Source organism: Acanthopagrus latus, chromosome 5, assembly GCF_904848185.1.
Source record: "Acanthopagrus latus isolate v.2019 chromosome 5, fAcaLat1.1, whole genome shotgun sequence".
Lineage (NCBI taxonomy): Eukaryota > Metazoa > Chordata > Actinopteri > Spariformes > Sparidae > Acanthopagrus > Acanthopagrus latus.
Window position 1 is genome coordinate 26,862,863 of NC_051043.1, and position 27,463 is coordinate 26,890,325.

General features: G+C 43.7%; 2 protein-coding genes across 2 annotated transcripts; both read left to right on the top strand.

The window, feature by feature from the left end:
• The first annotated feature begins 24 nt into the window (after nucleotides 1–24).
• Nucleotides 25–21,150, top strand: hip1rb (huntingtin interacting protein 1 related b). The gene is made up of 32 exons (XM_037098485.1): nucleotides 25–323; nucleotides 8,604–8,667; nucleotides 9,115–9,257; nucleotides 9,439–9,495; nucleotides 9,681–9,761; nucleotides 9,886–9,962; nucleotides 10,918–10,979; nucleotides 11,763–11,903; nucleotides 12,087–12,144; nucleotides 12,576–12,651; nucleotides 12,855–13,019; nucleotides 13,119–13,171; nucleotides 13,281–13,353; nucleotides 13,732–13,915; nucleotides 14,002–14,090; nucleotides 14,179–14,295; nucleotides 14,395–14,496; nucleotides 14,628–14,822; nucleotides 15,503–15,650; nucleotides 15,809–15,895; nucleotides 16,002–16,109; nucleotides 16,306–16,442; nucleotides 17,055–17,165; nucleotides 17,280–17,338; nucleotides 17,631–17,661; nucleotides 17,790–17,852; nucleotides 17,990–18,090; nucleotides 18,728–18,833; nucleotides 19,000–19,123; nucleotides 19,202–19,263; nucleotides 19,655–19,882; nucleotides 19,972–21,150. Exons 1-32 carry the CDS (start codon nucleotides 231–233, stop codon nucleotides 19,978–19,980), a joined length of 3,204 nt encoding a protein of 1,067 aa, XP_036954380.1. The 5' UTR covers nucleotides 25–230; the 3' UTR covers nucleotides 19,981–21,150.
• A 747-nt stretch (nucleotides 21,151–21,897) lies between these two features.
• On the top strand, nucleotides 21,898–26,878 carry LOC119019692 (RILP-like protein 1). The gene is made up of 8 exons (XM_037098488.1): nucleotides 21,898–22,364; nucleotides 22,939–23,089; nucleotides 23,970–24,088; nucleotides 24,203–24,478; nucleotides 24,570–24,764; nucleotides 25,216–25,379; nucleotides 25,456–25,554; nucleotides 25,815–26,878. Exons 1-8 carry the CDS (start codon nucleotides 22,056–22,058, stop codon nucleotides 25,906–25,908), a joined length of 1,407 nt encoding a protein of 468 aa, XP_036954383.1. The 5' UTR covers nucleotides 21,898–22,055; the 3' UTR covers nucleotides 25,909–26,878.
• The last annotated feature ends 585 nt before the right edge of the window (nucleotides 26,879–27,463 follow it).

The following is a 27,463-nucleotide window of genomic DNA, read 5'->3' on the forward strand; positions in this document are numbered from 1 at the left end:
ATTTGCTCTTCCTCCTTCAGCCGCGACGCATCACCGAGTAATGAAGCCGCCGTGTGGAGATGCCTGTCGGTGACACACACAGAGGAGCAGCCCGGAGTCTGGAGACAAGCTAGAGAAAGAAGAAACGCTGTGATATATGTGGTTTGTTCTCCTCTTTTTTTTTTTTTTTTTTTTGGTAAAAGCGGGGGATTAGTTCTCGCTGGAGCGGTTCGTTGTGAAGCACCGGGAGGATGAACAGCATAAGACAGGTGCCCACACGGGTGAAGAGCAGGCGGGTTGAGGCCAACCTCGGAGCGGAGAGGGAGCATTTTGACAAGCAGCAGGTAAGAGAATAAAAATAGGAATAAAGGACAGGGATGGTTTGTCATGTTGGACGAGGGATTTTCAGACAAACCTGCGTTTTATTCAGGCCTGCTGTGGCACCGTGCGTGTGTGTGTGTGTGTGGTGATCACACTGTACCGCATAGGCCACATCTCCAATTAACTAAGTTGACTGTGGGGAATTAATTGTTTGAGATGTTGGATTAAAAAGAGTCTTCATATAGATTCAGATTAAGACAGCCAGCTTTGGCACAAGGCGATAAAACTGTACATGCTCTGTGTCTCATCCACCAGATGTGTTTATTAGTATTTTTAGAAAATGAGCCACTTCAGGATGAATATCATCATCAGCAGCATCAGCATCATCATCATCTTGTCTCAAAGATCAGCATCTCCTGAAAAGGTCACCTCTCAGAGATCTGACCAGCTGAGCGCGATGAAGTCCACACAGTCCCGCGATCTGTGCGGTGACACCATTCATTCCTCGCTCAGATCCGTCCATCGTGCTGATCTAGTCCATCCTGTTTGGCCACTTTTCCTCCGTTGCAGACATTTCTAGCCTCCCTGCTGGATAAACCATGTAGAAAACAGGAAGAAAAGAGCTTTAACTTTGGGATTTTTGCTCCGAGAAGTCTGAGGTTTTGAATGTGTGCGCTTGAAGGAATGAGGTTTTGTTTCCCTACAACAACAGGTGCTTTGTGGTTTCAGGCTCTTAACGACACTGCAGTCGTCTGCAGACTTGCTCCTCACCATCGCACACCAGCGAGATACAAAATGTTGTGTAGACAAGTGCTGTTGACTGAAACGCCAGAAACCCTGTTGAAAGACGAACCAGCTGGTCGTGAAAAGTTGCTGTTTTCAAGCGAAGCACACGCCTCAGTCTGACTTGGAAACGTGAGACTCAAAGGAGGTTGAGTAACTAAACAAACCGTGAAACAGCTGCTCCGGAGTTCAGACTCACAGCACTTTCAGTATTTGCGTTATCTTCGACTGGCTGAACCTTTCCTACGCTGGGTGTGTGTGTGTGTGTGTGTTCCTCTGTCAATGTTTTATAAGCACAAGCAAAGACGTGGAGCTGAGCTGCCTGTCTGCCCTCTTTTTTTTATATGTGATGACAATCAGATCTGTTCACATGTTTGAAAAGATAAGTTCACCCAAAAATGTAAAAACAACAAAAGCATCAATCTTTATCTGCTCACTCTGACGGAGAATCGGGTCAACAGAACATTTTGGGAGCTTCGCAGCAAAACGGCGTAGCAGAGTTTTCCTAAAACACTGAAGTAGCTGGAGACTCGTTTCTTTAAAAAAACGACAGATATAAAATGGTTCCATACAGCTGAAGGTCTTCAGAAGCCCAGAGATCCTGAATAGATTTGGAAAAAGACGATATTCGGACTCTTGGCGTGAGGTCGAACCTGTGCGCTAACATTTAGCTTAGCTGCTACAGCAAAGATTTCTGTAAATTAAGTGTATTTTTAATCAACTTGCGATCCTGAGTCATAGTGGACGAGACACATGGAGCAGTTTATGTTTATTAGTCATCGATATGATTTTATAAAAGAAGTCCCCATCTACTTCTTCAGCTGTTTAGGAGAATGCTGCAGCACTGTTTTGCTTTGTAGCTCCAGAAACTGATTTTCCACCGGCGTGAGGGTCAGCAGACCAGACAGTGACTGACTTTTCACTCTTGGGTGAACTTATCCTTTAATATTCCAGCGTATATGCTAATAAGCGCTGGAGTAGACACGGTTTTGATTTAAAAACTAGAAATCGTTTCCTCACTACTTCCAGGCCGTTCAACAAAAGCTCGACTCGGCATGTTGTGTGTAAAAAGACGAATGTCAAAGTGTTGTTTAAAACTCCCAGGATGTTCGGAGAGCAGAGGAGGAACTAGTTCAGTTTACTGCTTTGAACAGGCGTCGGATGTGGCGTGCAGCAGCAGGAAAAAGTCACCACTGCTCAGCTGCGTGGGATCCACCAGGCAACATGCAAATGAAGTGGGGCAGAGTGAGGAAAACCTCCCGACTCCTGATTGGCTGACGACATTCAGCATTTTCCCATGAACTTTGTGGTGCGTCTCTTTTACCGCCCTCTGATTGAAAGTCGTTTAACGGATCCGAAGACTCACCGAGCTGCGATGTGTTCTGATGAGGCAACACAACCGTGCAGCTGTTGGTTAAAAACCTTTTAATTATGGAGGGGAGTCCAGTTTCTCTAATAGATAAATATTTCTCTTGTCATAGAGCTCCTCAGTACTGCTGACTCATCCTCTACACTCGCTCAACTCCTCTTCTGCACCCCACTCTCACTCTCACTCTCTCCTGTGTTCGCTTCCCTTCATGTTGTCCTCGGTACCAAGGTGAAATGTCTCACACAGCGTCCTGTGTGTGTGTGTGTGTGTGTGTGTGTGTGTGTGTGTGTGTGTGTGTGTGTGTGTGTGTGTGTGTGTGTGTGTGTGTGTGTGTGTGTGTGTGTGTGTGTGGTGTTTGCTTTCCCTCGCTCCTGTTGCCTGAGTGAGCGTCCGTGAGGGATGGAAGGGGGAGGGGATGGGAGTACCAGAGGGTAAACACAGCTCCTGAGTGAGTGGGAGAGTGGACAGAGAACGAAAAGTATTTACACTCTAATAAAATTGTCATGGCGAGGTTTTCATGGCAGCACCCGTCAAAAAAAGTTTTTACATGTTTCTATGCAAAAGAAATCTTCAGTCTTGTATATTTTTCTGGACTAGACGCTCTTGTACTCGTACTGGGAGAACATGTAATACTGGTGCATTATTTACAAAACATGTGCTCACGATGCCCATAATATCCTTTTATGTTTTCACTGAAAATAGGCCGATGTTAAAGTCTTCAACCCAGTACTGAATCATAATAATGTGTCTATGCTGTGGTACATTCAGTGTATGTTTTTGGACCCAGGCTGCAAACAGCTAATCTTCCTAATCATGGACATCATGTGGATCACGAGAGAGATAACCAGCTCCGCAAACTGGCCAAAGAACAGTTTATCTTTTGTTGAATATTTTAGTTTATCATAACTTAATTAAGAGAAGAAGATACAATCTCTATCTGTGTAGCCGTTCAGAAGTTCGCCTGATTCATTCACTCTTTCTTACCGAAGGTCGTCCTCCTCCGTATTCCCTTTGTTGACATATTTCCAAAACTTAACTTAAAAACTATAAAGGAAAACTATAGGAGATCTGCTGTGTATCTCAAAAATAGTATAAAGCCTTTTGTGGCTCCAGAGGAAGCTGCATATAATCTAATAAACTGTCTCCGGTGATGACCAGTAAACATAAATGTAATATATAAAGTCTGTGGTTGCTTTAAAGCAGCTACAAGGAACTTTAATTTGTACGTTTTGGCGCCCCCTGTGGACAAAAGTGATATGAGCACCACCTCATTGAGTCTAATCGAGTTCTTGATCCGTCTGGAGCGTTCTTTGTTTCATCTGTGGGTTCAAACGTCTTTTTATAGTAGCCAAATATTCACATGTCCATTTTTAATCTGATGGATTTGGAGTAAAGAAGACACATCTGAAGGGTTAAAACTTTGCAGAACATCCGATGCTCATCAGCTGTGGTGTCTGTTTTGCCCTTAAAGTGTTTTTATTTGTGTTTGCGTCATGATAGCGGCCTGATGAGCAGTTTGAAGGAGAACGAGTCCGCTGTGGACTCGTGTGTGAGAATTATTGCCTGTGTTGATGTGGGAGCGGCTGTGCTAGTTTAATCAGAAAAGGGACAACAAAGCTGCGAGAGAGCAGAGAAGCAACACAATAAGTTGTCAAAAACCATTTGATCTGAGAAAGAAAAGATCAGATCTCCAAGTGAAAATGGTGCCGTTCGCTTGGCATTTCCTTCTTTGCTTCCGCAGAGTTAACACACCGCCGGCCAGGTGAGTTGTTTGCATTATTAGTGCCACATGTAACTAACCTCAGCTAACGGGTGTAAACAGTGTTTGTGTGACCTTGTTAGCCAGATCCCCAGCAGCAGTCTGTTGAATTAAGCTGATAAGGACGTGCAATAAGTGCTCTTGCTTGGGGCATTATGTCCAGCGAGAAGCAGCTCAGGTGTGGCGCTGATGCTTTGTCTCCATTAACCTCACACACTGTGCCTCGAACGGGATGTCCAAGCACATGGACACACTGTTGAAAAGCAAGGATGACAAGGTAAGCAGAGGCGCCTCAAGGCTGGCGGTGAGTGAATCCAAACGTGCGGCGGAGTGAGAGTACAGTAATGCTAGCTGGCAGTGGACCGTATGGCAGGCCTCGGGGATTAGTCCAGGCTTTCCCTCCCTCTCACTTCTCCTCTCTGCTGGTTAGGGGATTTACTTGAACCAGATGCAGCACCAGCTCATCGCTTTCAGCCACGCAGTCGACAGAGTCAGCATGTCTGCAGCGCTTGGACGGAAATGCTCTGTTAGTAAAATGTTTGGATTTAATCTGACTTGCCTTTTGATCGTGGCGTTAAGGAAATGGTATCTGTGCGTGCTTGGTGTGTGACCTGTGTGTAGCTTGATGGTGAGATTGTTGTGACCTGTGCTGTAGCGGAGCTTAACAAACGCTTGAGTTTACTCGGCTACGGTGTAATAGTAGTAGTAGTTAGATTTGCAGGCGGTTAAAGAAGCTGGCTAGTAATTAGAAATGTAGCAACAAGATTAATTGACATTGATTAATGGATCAGACTAATCACACTTGATGAAGTCACTGTTTCAAAACGATTAATCCAGAAAATAACTGTCCGGTTCATAGATTATTAAAATGGTCATTGCTTGCAGCCCTGCTAGTAATCGAAGGGTTGCTCCTTTTAGTTTGATCCCAGTGCAGGCGGCACGTTTTTCTTCCGCAGTAGCCTTCAGCAAGGGCATGTAAGTGAATGTATACTGGAGTGATAAGTGTCACAGAAATCAGCTATTGTTTCCCAAACATTATTTGTTCATAACTGACAATTAAAATCAGCAAATTCAAAACATTAATGAAGCTTTAACCAGCAAACGTTCGAGAGTTTTTGTTGACTGAAACAATTAGGTGAATATCAAAAAGGTCGACGTTTCATTTTCTTCAAATCCAATCCAGTCGTAGGCGGTTTATTCCCCAAAATGTGCAATTCGACACCCTGTCAACTGTACCTAGTATCTGGTCGCCTTCCACCTCTCGTTCTCCTTCTTCCTCCGCGCTCCCTCGCTGCTCTCTGACTGACAGCCATTCTGAATGTACTATGAGAGCTTCCCTGCAGCCTCGCTGCTCAGCGGCCATCTGTTGAGGCCTCAGTGCCAGGCTCTGTGTGCCAGAGCACGGCCCCCATCCAACCCAATCTTCTACCCCAGCTGTCGGCCTTCCTCCCCCGAACAAACCCCTCATTGTCACGCGGGCCTCCATGCTAGCCCACTGCACTTGCCCTGTGTAAACGAGGGGGCTAGCGGTTCATTTGCGTCAGAGGCGGGCGGGTGGGCGAGAGGGGGGGAGTCTCCCATTAACCAGTACACCCCTCTCTCACTCTGAGACGCCACAGTAACCCCTCTGTGCTTTGTGTTGTAGCCGTGTATGTTTTTGTGTGTGTGTTGGTCGAGGTGGTGACTCCACGGTTTTGTAATGCATTAAAGAGGCTTTTATAGTGTTTTGTGGGATTAAGGCCTCTTCTGCTGATATGTAATCATGTTTTTTGTTTGAGGGCAAGACCACAGAACCAGTCCGACCAATTCTATTACATTTCACACCGTCATGTTTAAGGAGCTTTTGTTTGTAATGGCGGAAGATGGTTTTGGAGTTATGAAACAGGCTGAGATTGAATATGTTGGATTAGGCTCTTATGTAATGCTGTGATGGAGAAGCTGGCTTTAACAGATGTGTTTTTAAAGGTAAGACATGGCCAGAATTTTAGTTTAAAATAACCTTTAGGTGGAACAGATTTGACGTCAGCTCATGGGTGTTTTTGTGGCGACTGTGTGGAAGAGATGCTGAAGCTGGCATGCTGACCAGCTCGCCTTGGAACGGAAATATATTTGTAGTTGTGGGATGTGTGTCGTGGTACCTGGCAGCACAAACTATCGCATATGCTGCCTGGCGTGCGTCACTCGCTGTGTTGGCTCCCCTCAGTTTGCCCCCGAATCTGCGTGAAACAGGTGAAGAGAAGCTTCCAAATTTCATTCAGCTTGGTGCGAGACCTTGCTTGATATCAGACGGAATCAACATTCACACCGTTTCCACATTCATCTCAACAATCAGTCAACCATTGACCATTGTTTCCTGTCTCACTTGCCTGTGTATGCCTCCGCTCTGAAGTACTTTACACTCTTCTTTCTTCCTCTTGTTCTAGATAGTCTTCCTTAAAATTATGCAGATTGTTTGACCACTTTTTTTGTACCTTTTTGTGTGTTTATGTTACCGCCAGCTATGAATTCTGGGTTATATTTGCCAATATCCCAGAAAATCTCCCTCTTTTTTTTTTTTAAAGCATTATGTCGGCATGTTAATGGCACGATTTGACATAAGCCTCCAAATGTTATCGCTAATCATCGCTAAGCATTTTAGGATAAAGAATAAAGAGTGTACATAATGTCCACCCAGCTGTTTTTTTTTATTTTTTTAATTTCCATCAGGTTTAAACGAGACTAGCAGCTCTTGCTGATTGCATCACATCAGTGGGACACATGACCGTAACCTCGGCACGCTTCCGTCATACAAAACACAGCGCTGGATTGTGACTTGAGGCGCGGCACACCACAGGACTTATTTAGCTGTGGGTGGCGTCGCAGTAGTCCACAGCTAATTGTGCTGTCTAGCCGCCGCTTTGATCATCATGTAATCGTTATGTGCCGGAGAGTCTTGTCGGATCCCAAACGGCTATTTTACGGTCAAGCATGTTTGATTTTTATCAGGGATTGTTGTTCTACACTGTTCTCCTGTGCTGTCGGGCTCAACATGAATTTTAGTAGATGATTCATAGTGAATTAAAGGCAGGAAGGAGGAGAAAGACAGAGTTATTTTTCTCCGTCTGGTCTTTTCCTTATCATACCTTGACTACATCTTGGCTCAACTGGCTCTGTGGTTATTTCACTTGTGAAAAATGTATTCTCGTGCAATTGAAGGTTAACCAGGAAATGGTGGCTGTACAGTCTTTGTTTTCAGACTTATGAACCACAACAAGTGAATCGAGAAGAGAGTGTCCAAAATCACCCACTGCCTAATATATAGTGGACACAATGAGTCGTGAAAAGAAGTGTTCAATCAATGGTCACCAACCAAGCTTTATATACCATCATGCATTACATTGGAAGTGGAATAAAATGACCTGAACATTGTCCAAAAATATTTTTTCATGTGCTCGATGAGCTCACTATAAATTCCACTATGTAAAACTGAATGAAGTGTGTGATTTTGGACTTGTGCACTGCTCAGTCCTCCCATTGTTGCTTATGATTTAAAAATCTTGCAACTTGGCCTTGGAAATAATTCATGAAAGACTAAAATGCACTGTGCAGAGCGAGGTCGGCAACAAAACCGCAACGGTGGAGCTACGTCCTCCAATCATGTTTCATGGAAATCTGTTCAGCAGTTTTTGTGTAATCCTGCTGTCAACCAACAAATGGACGCGGGTGAAAACACACTCTACCTGCAGCTGATTTCTGCGTCTTGCTTGGCAGAACGAGTCGAGGCCTCCAAATGGAGTCTCTGAGCTGAAATGTTATTGACCATGAAAAGCACTCTGCTGTTACTCAACGCTAACAGGCAGTAATTGTTTTGTGGCTGCGGTGAACTTTACCTGACGTTCACTGAAAAAGGCGAACACATCCAGACTGTTTGTGTTTCTCTGTGTCTCTCCCTTCCTGTGACACTTGCTTTACCTGCTGGACAGGTTGAGGAGCAGCTCGCTGTGTGTGAAGTGTTTCCACTGACACTCTCAGGTTCACGATCAGGAGGTTAATTAAAGACGTTATCTTTGACTTTGGCTGAGATATAAAGCCAAATACCACAGAAGAAGTCTGGGTGCTGGCTCGTTTTCGGTCTGTTAAAATCAGTCTCACCATACGGAGAGAGTGACAGAAATCCATCTGTGCGACGCGGTGTGTACACAGTACAGTCATTGTTTCTCTGATTCATTCCTGCCATTGCAGCGCAGCCTCTTATCGTGCCTTTGACTCCTGGTCTATATTTGCATTCTCACTTGTGGCATATTTGTCGTTGGGTCTATCGTAAGCCCAACGACTGATGATTGTGTGGGCGGAGATGCAAACCGAACAAGATCGCAGATTAACTCCTCTCCTTTTTCTTTCCTCTCCGTTCAGCTGAGCAGCATCAGCAAAGCCATCAACTCCGCTGAGACGCCCGTGAAGGAGAAACATGCTCGACGTATCCTTAAAATAAAAATTTTAAAAAACCCAGGCAACTATTGTTTAGATCAGTAGTTTGTGCATGACTGCCTTATGATTTTATTATACGGCCTTAAATGTAAGATACTCGTATTAGAGTCTCTCTTTTCAGGCTTAGTTGTCAGTTTTTGTTTTCACTGTCACAGTTTGTCTTTACTCTCAGTGTCAGCACAGTCAGCATCCATATTAAGTCACCATGAAACAGCATTTTTGAAAGATTCTGTTGTCTGACATGCTTCCTGTTTGACTTGAAGATTGGAATGGGGTCGAACAACAGCAGTCATAATTCAGAAGTGTAAAACAATAGCACACCGCAGGGAGAAGCTAATGGAATGAAGCTGAACCCCCACGAGCGTAGCCTTCATTTTGTTCGTGGGGCTCCACCGGGACGCCTCCAGTTTGTGCTTCCTTAACGACAGAACAACAGGAATCATCCTGGGGACTCACAGGGAGAAGGGAGCCTACACCTTCTGGTCCTACGCGCTGGGCTTCCCTCTGCACAGCAGCTCCATCCTCTGCTGGAAGTTCTGCAACGTACTGCACAAAGTCCTGCGGGACGGACACCGCAACGTAAGGCACCAAACCCTGTTACTATCTGTGACCCAAGGGAGAAGTTTTAATCCCACACTATCACCTGTGTGCCACACTATCACCTGTGACAGTGTGGGATGTAAGATGCTGAGACTGTAACATGTCAAAACACACGTGGTATGATATTACCGAGTGCTGACTGAAGCTGTCACCTCCACAGGTTCTTCAAGACTGCATGAGACATCACGGCTCTCTAGTTGAAATCGGGAAACTATGGGTGAGGTTTTTTTGTTTTGTTTTGTTTTTTTTTTACATGAAATCGTTTCTTTAGAAATATGAATGGGTTTGGTTCACTTCATTTCCTGCAAAGCCTGAAATAATCTCCTGCTACATGTAAGCTTCAACTTAATCTTTGACCATTTGTGCTCAATTACTTTCTTTGTCCGCTTCTGTGATCTCCAGAGCAACCTCCATGACAGATACGGACAGCTGGTGGCTCTGTATAGCAAGCTGCTCTGCACAAAAATGGAGTTTCATACCAAGGTAAGAGCGTCCTCTGTCATATTTGAAACCACTTGTTATGTTGGCAAGATGCATATGATGGATGATTTGAACAAAACTGTGAAGCAGGAGTCGGCACTAAACCACCTCAAATGTTCCTCTGCAGCATTCAGATATCCCGCCGAACCTGGAGGTCACAGATGAAGTCCTGGAGCGCACTGCAGGAACAGACATTAATAACGTGTGAGTTTTCGAATACTGCATACTGTCAAACCTTAAATCCCAAATGTCATCAGTCAGAAGCACAGCTGCTATCTCCCATATCAAATTATAAACAGACAAGTCCTGCTGCTCATTTGATTTTACACAGCCACGTCACCGTTGACTTCATTTACATGCATATTAATATTTTGCCATTATTCTGAAAATTAACATATTCAGAATTTGATTCGGCTCGAGGACTCTGGGGTTTTTACTGCACCTGCATCATGCAGCTGCCCAATCCCAGTCACCTGGTAACTGAGTGAGAAAAGGCACCAAGGGGCTGAAATGGTACAATAGGAATGTGACAACCTTTTTGTACGGTTTCATTTTAACCTTTTGTATGTTTTGAACACGCAAACACAAATAGAAACATGTCAAATGTGAGGTAGTGATTTAGAAAATGTCCGTTAGTGAATAAAACTTGGCTAATTCCTCGAGGCAAAGTCTGCAGATATGCGTTCTTACACAGGGCTCAAAATGTCAGCGACAGAGCCCTCATGCAGTTGACGACTTGACAGTGGGGGCAGCGCTAAATCCTTGTGAGATTTACAGGGAAAGCGCCTCAAAGTCTGTGGGTCTGAGAGTGTGGACACTGGGCTCGGGCCAGCCTCTTGCCTGTTTACGGTCAAGACTGCACGTTGCCGAGGCCAACAGTCTGCGAGGCTGGAGCAGAGAGGCATGCTGCACAAACCGTATAAAAGACTGGATACACAAATATCACACTGCCAGTCTTTTGAGCTAATGTGTCAGGGGCCTTCTCTTTTTTTTAATCAGACTGAACATGACTGCATGTAAACGGGAATAAAAGTGGAAAGTGTATTTTCATTAGCCTTAAACCGCTAAGTAGGAGTATTTCGTGCATGTAAACATTCAGTCGCTGGTTCTGAGTCGGGCCTCTTTTTGTCTAACGAAGGTATCAACTTCTCCCCTGCAGGTTCCAGCTCACGGTGGAGGTGTTCGATTACTTGGACACAGAGCTGAGGCTGGCGGAGACAGGTGAAAAGAAACCTCCTCCCACCTTTCCCCCCATCCTACTCTTCCAAGGAAAGAGAAATTTGAGCTACAGTGAAGGGCTGCAACCTGCTGACATTATCTATTTATGAACAAAAGCCAAGAGCCTTTTAAAGGAGTTACTGTAAGCTTGTCCTGCCTGTTTTTACCCTGTATCCATTTAAACAAAAAGTATATTTACAAGGCAAGGTGTATTTAAGGCAGCTGTGTTGCCTAAATTTGTTTTAAGTGATGAGGAAATGCCTGCAATTAGAGGACATTAAGTCAGTTTCCTTCCGTTGGACTGCAGTGGTACGCTCCTCCCAGGCATCCAGGGTGTTGGCCCAGGATCACATGTCAACACCGTAAACAAATTTATCCGCTGTACTGTGAAATAAACGCTTTGTACTTGTTCTTAGTCTCCCGCTTTGAAGTCATTACCTCCTTATCAACATTGGCATGTTGCAGAAAGCATGCAGGCTACTGTTGCTCCGTCACCAGGCGGCTTGGTGCACAAGTTACAAGAGAGCTGACTGTGCAAACTAACTCTGCAGCAGCAACTGACTCGATGAAAGAGGCTGCGCTTTATTCGACCAGTGGTATCAGAATGGTGATTTAAGAATGGGTAAAACTAGCTTATGTTTGTACCACAAGCAGCAATTACACGATGAGGACTACATATAATTCAGAAGCTAGTAGATAAAGGGTGCAGCAGGACAGAAAGATGACTAAATGTTTGGAAAGTGACTTTACAGGGATGCTCAACATGTTGTCTGACTTCTCTCCCAGTTCTCCGACAGCTCAACACGTCCATCGCCATCTCCACGCTCACGTCGGGTCAGTGTCGGCTAGCTCCGCTCATCCAAGTGATCCAGGACTGTAGTCACCTGTACCACTTCACCGTCAAGCTGCTGTTCAAGCTCCATGCCTGTAAGAACTGTCATTAAACAAACAAAGAAAAAAAAAGAAAAAAAGAAGCCATTCAGCACACACACTTAACCTACAAGTTCATGGTTGACTTACTAAAAAGAACGTAAATAAATCATTAGCCTTGAGATTATTTATGTGTCCCAAAGCATTTCCTAATTATATTTAAATTTTTGTGGATTTCAGGTCTCCCAGCTGACACTTTGCAAGGACACCGTGATCGTTTCCATGACCAGTTCCACAGGTAGGTCGTCCCCGGCCTCGGGCTGTGCATGAATGACGACTGCATCAAAGGAGAGAGAATCATTTTATTTTCCCAGAAGGAAGTGTGCAACATAATCCTGCCTCACCCAGTCCACAGCGCTTTGAAACAATGCAAATCACTGCAACCTGTCCCTGTTTTCCTCCACTCTTTTTATTAGTGTGTCAGCTGACACTCACAGACGCATTAATGTCTTAACTGTTGAGTTCAGAGGGAAGAGGGTGCCGTTAGCTCTGCACATTAAATATTCATCACCGATTAAGAAGTTTAATTGTGTTACCTAATGCTGCGTATGTCTTTTAGTGCATCGGACAGACTTAAAAACGTCATTTTTCACGAGACGTGACTCTGTATACTCGCTGTAGTTGGTGCACGAATGTGAGATGAGTAACGTGTTGTTATTTGTCCCACAGCCTTAAGACCTTCTTCAATAAAGCCAGAGACATGATGTACTTCAAGAGACTCATCCAGATTCCTAAACTGCCTGATGTAAGAGCACAGAGGGATGGGGAGAGGTGGGATGACTTCAGTGCTGAGTCACAGTCTCCATCTTGAATGTCAGAGACTGCTGTCAGATACAAACTGGAGAAAACTTATTATTTACACAGGCAGCTGCATTCTGTTTTTTTTTCATGATCCCACAGTGCTGCAGTGTTTAACCAATATCTACCTTTTCTCTGTCCCCTCGTCAGTCCCCACCTAACTTTCTGCACGCAGCCTCGCTGGCCAAGCACGTGAAGCCGGTGGTGGTCATCCCTGATGAGGAGCCAGAGCAACAGGACGATGATGATGACGACCCCGAGCCCCTCATCGAGGTCAGCGACGTCTCAACGCCCAGCGTACAGGCGCAGCCTCAGGTACGGCACATAAGTCACAGACGCACGCATGTACGCTTTACAGATCATACAGCTGTCACAATGTAATGTTAAGCAGCTTCTTTAATTTTTCTATTTTAGCTGGACATTTTCGATAAGGCGTTTGGACCTCCAAACGGCGGCTTCGATGACAGGTGAGTCAGGGTGTTTTTCACTTCAGCCTGTTGTTGTCAATAAAGAATATTTGGTTTCAGCCTGCAATCCGTGCCAGCACACCGTGACTGTGTGTTTTCTGTCTGGCAGGGATCTCCAGATTGAAAGTCTGAAGAGAGACCTGGAGTTGCTGAGAGCAGAGCTGGAGAGAGTCAAAGCAGAGGTACGGACTGATGGGACTGAGTCACTCGTCGTTTAGTTTTCAGGTGTTTTTTCATGTCCATAGAAGGCGGCAGAGGGCATTATTATCTATGTGCAGAGGAATCTGGATCATGTGTTGGGCGGATGCAAATACTGCTCCTCACATGTGGAATGTGGCAAGTCGTCTCTGAATGAGGCAAGACTGTCACAGATACAAATTCATCTTGTAGCCTCTCGCTTTTTTTTTTTTTGGTGTTATTCTTCATTTCTCTGCAATAAATGCATCTTGTGAAACTGATTTTTTTTATGTTGAATGTTAAATAATATTGAACAGCCTCTGTTTGCAATAACACCAGTAGATTATTCCAGAGGTGCTGATCTCACTTTTCCCCCTCTGAAGGCTCAACGCTACATCACACAGCTCAAGTCCCAGATCAACAGTTTGGAGGCCGAACTAGAAGAGCAGCGCGCTCAGAAACAACGGGCCCTTGTGGAAAATGAGCAACTGCGCATGGAGCTGGAGGCTACACGTCGCCGTAACGCTGAACATGAGAGCTTACAGACCACCTTCATCGAAGCAGAAAGTACGCCATGTAGTCAGTTCACTCTTTCTTATGCATTGACAGCATGTGGTCAGACAGTAACGCTGTCATCTCTCTTCGCTGTGCAGAAAGATCGCAGGCCACTGAGCAGCGGTACAATAAGCTGAAGGAGAAGCACACAGAGCTGGTGGCCAGCCATGCCGAACTGCTTCGGAAGGTACAGACAGACCTCAGACCAGTCCAGAGATGTTTGATGTTGCACCTGGCTGTGTGTGGTAACACTATATGTGTAAATGTGCTGACAGAGTGCAGACACTGTGAAGATGCTGTCAGCGACCCAGCAGACCCAGGACGAGGTGGAGAGGACCAAACAGCAGCTGTCGTTTGAGATTGATCGGATAAAACAGGAGGCTGACATGAAGGTTGGTGGTCTGATGATTTACCTTTGAAAAGTATGCATGTCAAAAATATTGTTTAATTTTGTTTTATTGTTTATTATTGTCGTTGTGATGTCACTGCAGCTGGAAGAGCAGAAGTTTGAAATGGAGAAACTGAGGAGAGAGCTGGAGGAGAAGATGGCAGAAGTGACGCGGATCAAGGGGACTTTGCAGAGTAGCGAGAAGGTGAGCGTGCACCTGGGATGTTAAATGCGTCAACAACCTTGATGATGTTTCACCGTCATTTAGTATTTAGACCTCTCATCAGCCATCTGCGTCCTCTGGCCGCCCTCATCGCTCTTCTCTGTCTTGTCTAGGCGTCGGAGCAAGTCACCAGCTCAATGACAGCTCTGCAGGCAGAGAAGGAGCGTCTGATGCGATCTGTGAGTGAGAAGGAGGCGGAGCTGTCGTCTCTGCGGCAGGCCGCGCAGGCGCAGCAGTCGTCGCTTCGGCAGGAGCAAGAAAGAAGCAGCAGGGAGCTGGGAGAGCTGCAAGGCAAACTGCAGGAGAAGGTCAGTCGGGACAGTCGAGCTGAGCTCAGCAGAGTCAAGTCATTTAGTTGTATTCAGCAGTATTTCAGCTCTGCCTTCTTAAGAAAAACCATGTGGTCTCATGATTAAAGTACACATTACCAATGTGCATAAATACTATTTAAAAAACACAGGCTTTTTACTGAACATATCCCGAGGATGACTGTGCATATTTTCTACAATGACTGTGTTTGCATGAATTGCAGTTAAGACAGTCCTCAGTCAGGACTATGACTCATGTTCAGTTTTCAAGGAATTATAGAAAACTATCTGTGATAACTATATGTGTGCGAGCTGGTTGATGCACCACCATCTGATTCTACCATCATGAAGAGGTAGAAAGGAGTCTTAACACAGTTTTTCCTTTATTTTGCACAAAGGTAGACTGTACAATTTTGACAGACCCTCTTTTGGGGCTAAATACTGCAGGAATAATGTGCAGCAGTATAATCTTGATTGAGTGACCTCGCTGATTGATTAGGCTGTGATGTGTGTAACACATAAAACACAAAAGTGGGCAGAGGTACGCTGCTGTGTGTTCTCCTCTTCTGTTCTGATACAAACATCAACAATCTAGTTTTTGTATGTCAGTACAACATCTGTGAAATGATAAACATGCGTATGTCCTATTTCAGTGTGTATTTCTGTGTGCATTCATGTAGTCAAGTCAGGAGGAGCAGCTGAAGCAGAAGCTTCTGGAGGAGCAGTTCGCTCTGCTGCAGGGTACCGTCACAGAGGCGGAGAGCATCATCCAAGATGCGGTAGCTAAGCTGGATGATCCCCTCCATGTACGCTGCACCAGCTCTCCAGGTCAGACTGTAATTTCACACAGATTAACAACGAAAATGTAAAATGTGATTGAGAATTAAAAAAACGTTGAAAAGCTAAATCGAGTGTTACAAAGACCTCGACCCCAGCTACTTGACCACAAACAATATGTTAAAAATCCTCTAACTGTCCAAACACAGATTACCTCATAAGTCGGGCGGAGGCCACGCTGGGCTCGGTAGACAAAGTGAAGAAGGGTCATGCTGATTATCTGAGTAATATGAGGGGTAAGTTTGCTTCTGATTCAACATGATCCCGTCGACCTCGTGGCAGCTTGTAGTGTGTTTTGTGAATGTGGCAGACTGCTCTCTTACTCAATGCTCTTGTAACCAGATGCTGGAGGGCTGCTGAGGGCTCTGACCCAATTCTCCCACTTGGCTGCGGATACAATCATCAACGGCAGCGCCACGGCACACATGGCGCCCACTGACCATGCAGACCGTAAGGAATATATCACAGATTACTGTCCTGGCATTACACCCGTTACACTTGTTGCTGTTTCAGTATTACTCGGTCTAAACATCGGTCTTACATAAATCGACATTTTCAGATTTAATCCATCTTCAAATGCTTTGGAGTGTAAGATATATGGAGCGTTACTGCCGATGGTTGATCACTGCCCCTTTACACCCTGCAGGACTGACGGAGAACTGCAGAGGCTGTGCCACCGAGAGTCTGCAGTTCTTTAAGGACCTAAAGAGCAAGACCACCCTCCAGAGGGCAGACCCAGCCTCCATTCGCATAGTCATTCAAAAGATCCTGCACTTGGGCCAGGTGAGAGACACGCCTCTGTTTACTGTAATGTATGATATGAATAACAATCTTGTACAGAGCTGTGTCTGATAGTTTGCCGCTTACGGACACTACGACTGCCAACAATTAATGCCAGATAGAAACACGGTTATAATACCTTGTGTTCATCTGCTCCATCACGGGCAACATCTGTCATCCTGCGCTGGATCACTACAAGATATCCACAGCTCCATCTCTCTAATCACTGTGTGCAGTTATATAATGTAGGTTTGCTGCAAACAAAGAGGACGATGCTGCAACTGTTTTAAGCATTCCTGCTACTGCTTGTTTCTGGGAAAGTGAGATAAGCATCCATCAGCAATCCATCATTAATGTGAGATAAACCCGTAATTGTATATTTTTTCTGCCAAGAAAGGCCAAAAAATAATCTGCAGAAAAATGTCAGTGGATGTCAGATTACTGATGTGTCAACTATTATAGCTATTATATTATCCCTCTACAAAAAGTAGAAATCCACAGACGGCACATCTGACAACCACCTCCTGAATGTGTCATTCCATTTTCTCCAGTCTTTCCAGTTACTTTCCAGATTTTCCAGTCCTTCAAATGACTTTTCCCTCTTGTTACTTATAGGAGTTGCGGCCAAAAGGCTCGGACGTTCGTCAGGAAGAGCTTGGAGATCTGGTCGAGAAGGAAATGGCTGCGACATCAGCTGCTATAGAGGAGGCAGTCCGCAGGATTGATGTAAGTGGTTTAAATGTCACTCTGAGATGTTTTGTTATTATCTATAATGATTTCTACCTGTGATCGTTGTATCTGTTGTAATTGATGATGTGTCACGTGTTGTTCTGTCTTTAGGAAATGATGAATCAGGCACGAAAGGACACAACAGGAATAAAACTGGAGGTTAATGAAAGGTTTGTTTGCTTTTGGGTCTTCATTTTAAACAGTTGAACATCAGCTTGAAACGAGATGAACCATTCGTTAAATCTGAACTAGAATCAGACCGGAGGTGTAACCGGTCGTAGCTCAATCTCTCATCAGACCAATAACTAATTCTTAGAGCACGACACCCAAAATGCATCCTCTGTCTTTATCACCCGTCATCCTCTCTTGTCAGCGTTTTCGTTCCTGTGAATCATGTCAGCTGAAGAAAAGGCCACATCCTTGAAATCACTGAACATTTTGTTTCGTCTTTCTCTCCTGCAGAATCCTTTTCAGCTGCACAGACCTGATGAAGGTATCGTAGTTTGATTTCTCCTCAATCCACCATACACGTGTCCCGTTTCAGATTTACATCCTGATGTACAAATGTGCGTTTTATTTTCAATCTCTTGTTTCTCTGTTGTCGTCCAACTCTTCCTGCAGGCCATCCGCATGTTGATCATAGCATCCACAGACTTGCAAAAGGAGATTGTCGAGGGTGGGAGGGTGAGTCACACTCCAAAAACTGGCAGCTTGGTTTTTGTTTTGAGTCCAACAGCTTTTGTTTCTGGGATCAAACTGTTCTGTTCCATTCAGTAAAACAACAAACGGGACTAACAGTACTGTTGTTCTTGCTCGTTAAGGGCGCAGCCACCATCAAGGAGTTCTACGCCAGAAACTCGCGCTGGACTGAGGGACTCATCTCTGCTGCCAAGGCCGTGGGATGGGGAGCCACAGAGATGGTGTAAGTCATGCAGGACAGTCAGCTTATGTCATGACAGGCATTTCATCTACACACTACTGTAAAATAAACTCTTGCTGGAAACAAGTGGTCGACACAGGATAGAAAGCTACAATTTGATTTTGTGATCATTCTTAATTTTAGTCACAAAAAACATATTGCAGAGACAAATACAAGTGTGGCGACAACAGAAAGAACACAGGGAGGCGAATTAAGTAAAACCTGAATAATAAACAAGATAAAAGCTTCTAAATCAGGAGTCAAAGCAGATTTATACACCAGGTCAGCACACCTAATTTCTTCAGGCAGGGTTTTTCCCTCGTTTGTGGGCGACCGACAGAGAATCCACGATCACATTTAGCTTTAAGCTGTGACTTCGGGCCTGATGATCTCAGGCAGAATGTAGCTCTGAGATTCAGGGAGGTGCCAAACCAGACATGGCCTTTGAAAGTAATTAAAAGTATTTTTAAATCAATTCTAAAAGACGTGGGTAACAAGTCTAAAGACGCTAAAATAGTTACGATGTGTTCACGTGTTTTTAAACCAGTTAAGAGTCGAGCTGCGGCACTTTTGCACAGCTACACCCTTTCTGATCAGGTGAACTGACGTGGTTTTTGTGTCTTTACCTGCTTCCTCACAGGGAGTCTGCTGATAAGGTGGTGCTGCACACCGGCAAATATGAAGAGCTGATTGTCTGCTCCCACGAGATCGCTGCCAGCACGGCACAGCTGGTTGCTGCCTCAAAGGTAAAGTCTCATTTCAAACCTAACTACTGTAGAGATATACTCAAAGGCCCAAATTAGATGTGTTTCCACATGACAGCAAATTAACCATGTTACATTTGATTTTCAGGCTATTTCACTTGACTCACTCATAAGGTTTAGTGTTTCACCCATGTGTTCTCCTCTGCAGGTTAAAGCAGATCGTCACAGTACGAGGCTGACGACTCTCCAGCAGGCTTCTCGCCATGTGAACCAAATGGCAGCTAATGTGGTGGCGTCAACAAGGACCGGCCAGGAGCACCTGGAGGAGAAAGGTGAGAACAACCTGACCTGACCACAAGATCTTTGTAGACTCGGACAAGCGTCTAATAACTCTGTTTCATCCTGCACAGATACCATGGACTTCTCTGGGATGTCCCTCATCAAGTTAAGAAAGGAAGAAATGGAGTCGCAGGTAAGGCTCGACATTTTTCATGCAGCTTGTTGGCTGAGACACGGGAGATGTGAGGCGACAGTGTCAGTTTAGTGTGTATGGACCTTTTAATACCTGCACATTGGATTTTTAATATTGAGTTCAGAATAATTAATGTGCCTCTAGGATGAGTTTCAGTATCAGTTTTTCATCTTATCGGAAAAAAACTGAAGGCTCCCAATTGAAATCAATATCTTCAGACATGGATAAATTAAAATAAAGTGCTGTTGACACAGGCTATGCTACTTCTGTAATGACCTGGGTTATTTTGCAATTTGACATCAATAAGCTTGTCATGCAGCTGATACAGTGGAAACAGTGAGCTCACAGAAACGGCTGAAACTAGACCACAGATTCATTCTTCGCCCCTCAGGTGAAGGTGCTGGAACTGGAGAGTCACCTGGAGAACGAGCGTCTGCGTTTGGGCGAGCTGAGGAAGAAGCACTACGAGTTGGCGGGAGTCCCTCTTGAACCAGAGGGGAACGGCGTCCGCTCGCCCTCGCCGGCCCATCCTGGCACCATGTCACCAAAACCCTCCAAGCCCGCTCTCATGAAGAAACCCGCGCTGGCCCAAAAACCCACCATACCATCCAAAAGCATGGTAAGGACGGTGATGAAAAGGCAACGTGTTGTGTATGAGAAAGTAAGATTGGACATGTTGGTAAATCTCTTCATTTGTCTCTGTTGCAGTTTAAATAATGCCTGAGCAGCGGAGGAAACTGCTCCACTGACGGATGGTTGGACCAGAGAAACATCGCCTTTTTATGAACATAATGTTCCTTTTTAGTTCTATGCTGACAATCCTCTGCCTCAATCTGCGTGTCTTTTTTTTTCCTTTTCTCATTTCTTTGTTTTGTTTTTTTTGCCAAAATGGACCAGAAGCCTGATTTTTGACCCCTGATGCCTGTAAATGCAAAATACTGTCTCTACCCCCCCTTTTTTAAAAGATACGTACGCATGCCGTCATCAAGGCAGAACTGTTTTTAACTGCAATAAGAACAAAAAAAAAAGGTTAATGGTGTAATTTTAGGCTGTGTGAGGTTTTTTCTGCATCATGAGAATTTTAAATGATCGAGCATTACAGCTGCTTTTAGGATACAAAACTTGATGATAATCACAAATTGACAGTATATCTTGTACCTCTATGTCTGTACTTCTTTTTGATTAGTCTTTGGAAAACCATTTTTGCACACTACTTTGGACGTTCATCACAGAGCACATCACGTTATTCTTAATGTACACTATGCTATTTATGTTGTGGTGCGCTGTAAAGGAAACTGGGGAATCACATCACGAGTGTCCATGTTACTGCAAGATTCACATACCTCTGGCTTTGCCTTTTATGATGGACAGTTTTCCTCTCATGTGCAACACACCTTTCTTTCTCAACAGTACACGATTGTCTCAGATGCCTTGAAATGTACTGTACTAATGCATTGAATATTACCTGTGAAGACATACCGTCTGTAAAGGAGTGTGCATCACACATCAAGGATAATTTATATCCACTCATCTCCTGAATGTCTCTTTAGTAGAGGAGCGCCTAGGATTTGTGAACGTATATAGGTAGACTTAATTATTGCGCAGAAATATTGGCTGTAGGCGTCCTTAATTATCAAATGCTTCTTTTAGGCTGAATATGGAGATTTAGGGTTAGTTAATGATGAAGGTGTTAAAGTCCTCTATGTCTCTGGGCGCTTTTCTTACAGGGTCTTAAAATGCATCTTTTTATGTTCTGTCTTTCCTCTGTATGAAATGTCTTTATACACTCAGATCTATTAATATATTTTAGTAAAGATAATGGTGGTTTCTCATTGTAAGAAGTGTAAATGTCAAACAAATGAACAATAAATGTTTGATTTAATGTCCCATTGTGTTGCTTCATCTTGTTCTGAGCTCACGAAGGATGCAAAGATTGATAATTAGATTGATATTGTGTTGGTGGCTAAGAATTCAAGTGAAATATGCTTTTTGTTTTCATATTCCTAACAACAAATCCACTTATTTTTGTTATATTACAATGGCAGTATTTTACTGAATACTAAATAATAAATACTAAAATAAAAACCCTTTATTTACTGGTTATAAGCTGCCTGTATCTCAGGTGCCAAGTAGTGTTGGGATATTTTAAAATCATTGCTGGACATAGAAGGTAGGAATATCATGACATGCGCAGTAGATTTTTCAGTCAACGTGGAGAGGGTTGATGCCTTCAGGAGCAATCGTAAATATGACATGTTTTAAACCTCACCTTGAAAACGTGTTAATCTGTCATTCACAGAACCGAATCTTATAATGATAATGATCAAAATAATGTATTATTAACTATTAATTATTATATGTATTCTTATTGCTCACGCTATTGCTATGTTAAGTAAAGCTTTGTGCATATCGACCAGTATATCTATCCCATACGCCATATTGTCATATTTACCTGCTCTTTATTGTCCTTTTGTAGCATAAGTAGCACGTCGTTGTTCAGCTCAATGTCATTAAGCAACAGCAACCCAGATTAATCTTTATTATTTACACATTGGCTTCAACATGCGCTAGTGTGAAGGGAGGTGTGACAGCTGACTGTGACATGTACGAGTTTTTGTGCGGATCTTGAACGCAGCATTAAAAGTACAGGTTAGCAAAGTTTTAACTGTCAACAAACTGAAACAAGTCCTCGCCATGTCCACACCCGTTTCTGTTAGCGTGTGTAAACCAGTTTTCCCACAGCAGAGGTGAGTCTACTCGGAAAGTTTCGGAGGGAAGTGGCTGAATGTTGAATGTCGGACGTTGAAAGGACAGAAACCCGCGTTATGTCAGCGCTGGACAGACACGCGACGGAGCTGACCGTCATGGACGTTTACGACATAGCGGCGGTTCTCGGGCAGGAGTTCGAGCGGATCATCGACAGGTTCGGCTGCGAGTCTTTGGTCGGGGTGCTGCCTAAAGTGGTTCGGGTCCTGGAGCTGCTAGAGACCCTGGTGAGCCGAGGGGCCGCCGGACAGGAGGCCGAGGAGCTGCGGGAGGAGCTGGATAGGCTGCGGCAGGAGCGGAGCGACCGATACAAGCAGGAGAGGAAGCACCAGAAGGTCCCTGTGACCCTGTTTACCTGCCTGTCTCTTTACCTGTCTGTCTCGTTACCTGTCTGTTTGTTTACCTGTTTATCTTCTGCCACTGTGTGCATGTGTCTTGTGACCTAAATATTTACCTTCCCAAATGCACAAAGATACAAGTTTTGACATTTTCTATTCACGTTTCTCTGTCCAACAGTGGAAAAGACGTACAAGTAATCAGTTTATAATGATTCAACAGAAAATGGAGCAAAACACATACTAGCAAAAAGCTATCTCAATGGATGAATCAATTAATCAATATAACACTAGTTATGTTGGTCATAGATAACTAGACATCATGAGTTATTTCAATAGATCATTATATTAAACTTTAGCACATTAAATTAGTGTAGTTAGAGCACTGTAGTGAACTTACTATAAAATAATACTATATGATGCCATGATTAGGAGTCTGATAACAGCACAATTAAGTGTCAATGACATTTTATGGATATTGACATTGTTTTTTGTCTTGCCCACATGTCCACGCAGCTACACCGACCATTTACAAACACACAACAAGTATTTATTTATTTTTTCCTGTGTTCAGGAGTTGGAGCTGGTGGAGGACGTGTGGAGGGGAGAAGTCCAGGACCTGCACTCTCAAATCAGTCAGCTTCAGGCAGAGAACAAGAAGCTGCTGGTGAGCCTCCCTCTCAAAGAGTCCCCCGGCACAGAGGACGACCAGGAGAAACCGGAGGGTGCGTTATCTGCAGCGGAGCCTCTCAACCAGAATTTGACGGAGAAAGAAAATGTTTGGGAGGTGTCAAGATGAAAAAATGTTTAGTCACTGATCCAATACACATCTGTCTCTGTAGATATTGGTATCTGTGCCATCGTCAGAGCTCCAGGGTGCGGCTATTTACGGTCACAGATTTAAATTTAGAAAAACATGTATTCGTTGATTAAAGTAGATTGTGATGAGTGCATTGCCACTGATCATAGACCATAGGCATGTATCACAGGGATGCACCAATATCAATGAACAAAAACAATCCATTGTACTTTTGTGTATGTATATAATACAGTTATGATAGTATATTATAGTTTAATAACCATAACGACAATACAGCATGGCCAATTGTCTGTTGCTATTTAAAGTCTTGCCATGCATGTTGCACGGTATCTTGTGATGAATCTGGCTAATAGATTAGTTTGGCCTTGGTTTAAAGATCCAGTAGAGATTATTATCTGTTCCATATGCGTGCTCACTGACTGTACGTCACACATATTTCCCCTGATTTAGTCCTGTGGGGCTGCACAGAACATGCTGCACGCTTTCATGTTGACACTAAAAGAAGAGGCAGTGAAGAGAGGCGGTCAGGAGCTTGTAAAGGAGACTATTTTTGAAGCAGACAGAAATGTAGCTCTTGTGTGAGACTTTCATGGTGGCTGCAGCTATATTTACTGTCAGGGCCACAGTGCATATACACTGCTTATAAAGCACGTTCATCAGAATGAATTGGTATACTGCATGATAGGTTCAGTCTGCTCTCTAACAAATTATTTGTTTCGAAAAACACATTCATGGTGTAACTGATGTCTCAATGCAGTGCAATTTTTTTTTTATGATACCCACAGGAATGTCAGAGAAGGAGAAGCAGATGATGAAGACACTGAAAGAAAGAGTGGACAAGCAGAGGGATGAAATCCGGGCAAAAGACCACGAACTGACACTAAGAAATGAAGATGTTGATGCGGTGAGGATTAAGACCACATAGAGAACATCATATACTTGCACGACACTACTTACATAGATTTACTCAATCTGATCACATTTTGTGAAGTCATAAAATACATTTCCCCCACTGTAGCTCCAGATGCAGCAGCATCGGTTGATAAGAATCAACCAGGAACTTCGACGCAGGATAGGAGTGATGGAGGGTCAGGGTAAGGCACTGATCCAGCAGAGGGCTGAGCTGGAGGCTTCGGCCCAGGCACAGCAGCAGGAGCTGGGGGCTCTACAGCTGGAGGTCAGAAGTCTGAGAAAGGAGCTCCGGGAGTGGGAACTGGAGAGAGAGGTCACTAACATAGAGGAAACCTCTCTCATCACATCTGTCATGTCGCCACCCACATCACCACCGACGACGGTAAGAAAAAAGGGCCCATAAATATAATTAGTTGCTTGTATCTTGCAGATTTCCTATTTGCCTAAGTGGATGTTTTGTGTTATCAACCCAGTCCTCAGCGGCAGCACCATGTAACTCTACCATCAAACCAAATTCAGTGTGGGCAGAGTGTGGAGGAGACCCAGACTTCCTGGCCAACTGCTTTGAGCGTGACAAGAATCCTTCTCCTCTCCCAAAGTCATCAAACAGGGAAAATACTGAGGAAGAGCATGTCAATGATGAGGAAGACACAGAAGCATTTTTTTTGGTAACGCCTGCTTAGCGATATAATTAAACGTCCTTGGCACACGGTGCTGTGGTTATAGCAGAGGCCCACTATAAGACTGTTTATACTAAACACAAGACACTGTCACTCATGCTGCTGTGTCCTGGCAACTGTTGATCTGAATTGCCACTACCACTGTTAGGTCGGCAGAAATATGGATCGATTTAACCTTGTGCAGTGCAGGTGTGTCTTCATGCACATGCATACAGCGACCTGCTTATCATGACATTATACAACAACAACATCTGCAACAACACTAGTGGCCGTAATGCCATAGGTTACCTTTATTTTTCAGGAAGACAATCCAAATCAATTCATTTTCACTAACAGAAACAACGATTGTGCCTCTTAATAATGCAGAGTTACGGAGCTTCATGTCAGTGTGTTACCATGCCGTGCAGGGAGGAATGCTGAATGTGTGTTTTGACTGCAGAAAGTGTCAACTGATACCGAGCCAGATGAGGAGACTGACAGCCTGGAGGGGGAGTCCGACAAACCTCGCTTCACCCTGCAGGAGCTCCGGCACGTCCTGCAGGAGAGGAATGAACTGAAGGCCGAAGTGTTTGTGCTGCAGGAAGAACTTGCATATTACAAAAGGTAAGTTTTGTTTCTAAAAATAATTGTGCCATAAACTGACACAAAAGATAACAGTCACTTCTTCCCTATCCCTCAGCGAAGAGTTTGAGGATGAAGTCAGCGCCATTGTTTGTAGTCCATCTCCTCCACCTTGCTCCACTCCCACTGACCAGCAGGAATCAGGAATTAGACGCTTGTGAGTTTGACTTTTCTTCTTAGACCAAGGTTTACCTTTTGCGCTCTTCAAGAGGGTCAGTCCTGTGACACTCCATCTGTGTAATACGCCATCATAAACTTCTGAAAAAGTAGTTCTCGTATTTATATCATGTATGATGTCAATAGTGTCACCATCTTCACTGAGGGTTACAAAACTCCCAGCACTTCTGATAATTTTTTGTTTTATCTCCAATTCTTAATTTCTCCTCTGTCACCTTTCGTTTTCTCATCTTTTAACAGGATCTTCACAGCCATAATGCCAATGGTGGCAGCCGGTTTGATTGTAGATGACCCCACGTTGCTGCCAATCAGAAGGCTTGTTTCCTCTGTATGATCTTGAGTTGAAATTCCTCATATACGCCATGTCGACACCAGTTTGTGTCTCTCAACACAATTACATAAATTGGTTTAATGGCTGCAGAACTTGGTTATTTAAAACAAAATCTGTATGGTGTTTATATACTTGAAATTGTGATGAATGAACCAATTACGTCCTTACTGGCTTCTACTATCACAGTGCATGTTGGTAACATTTTAGCTGACTTGGCAAGAGCTTCAAATTAACAAAATGTGAGACAAGTGGCCATACATTGGCACTCTTGCCTGTATTTATGGGCTCTCAGGGTTTTGTGGCTCTATAAAAAGTCATCACACATCAGTGTGTCATTTTATATAAGCTGTGCTTAATTTGTTGTCACGCTGCTGTAATGTCAAGTTACTTAGTGCCCAAGTTTCTAACTACATTGCCTGATCCAAATACCAAAACAGTGTCACTGCCCTAAATAGCGCACAGGATTCACTTACCAGTTTGGCAAGGAGTGCTTGTAATACAGTATGGAGTTTTGCCCAGAGTATGAACAGTTTTCAAAGCACTTTAAAGTTACTGATCCGTCTCTTGTGCCATTTATATTTTGGTGAAGTTCAGACTCATCTGATGGCAGATTATTGTTACGGTATCTGAGTTTTGTTTCAAGATGTAATGAATGAGCTGACCTGGACAGTCATGTTCCATTGTTTTCCACAAAGTGACCGTTTAAGATAATGTGCTTAATGCCAGCAGTTAGTAATCCCCTGAGCTGATGAAAAGAGGATGTTACTGTCTACTTGCAGCACAGCAGTGTGGCACACACACACTGTGGTTACACTTATACACTCATACTGGTAAAACACACCAGAAGAAACCTATTCCAGAAATAATGAATGTTGTAAAAACATGCTATAATAAAACAATATGTGCATCTGTAAAATAATGCTTGTTTAGAATAAAGTAATAAAGTTTATTTTTCATCTGTGTTGCTATTAAATATGTGTGTTGTGATTAATTAAGGCAACTATGCTCGTTTTCATTCTGCAGAAGGGGGAAATTTTAATTCAGAAGGTATGCGATTGTATTTAGTTGTTTAATGAGAAAAACAGGTACAAGATAATTAAATTTCTTGACTATTTGTGCGTATAATTTGTTAGTCATTTGGACTAAAAAAGCAAGGAGAGCTTGTGGAGCGTAGAAAACTTGACGGATATCTCTGCAAGACAATACAGAGAATTGGGGGACCTTGGGGTTTTTAACCCTAACCCTTAAGACATGCAGAACAACCACAGAGCCACTACTGCACTAATTATGAAAGAATATAGTCATATTTTATATCAAATTAAACAGCAGAAGCTGGGCTACAACATGTAAAAAACATGTTTATATGACCCAAACACTACTCAAATAAACAACTAAACATCAAACTTTGTGAATCACCCTAACCCCAAATCCTAGAAAATTTGCTGGGGGCTTAATGGGTTAATAATAGTAGTTCATTTTTGTTTTTAACTAAAAGTGTTACATATTGCACCTTTAAATACTAATACATGGGATAGAAGTCATATTCATGTATCTTACA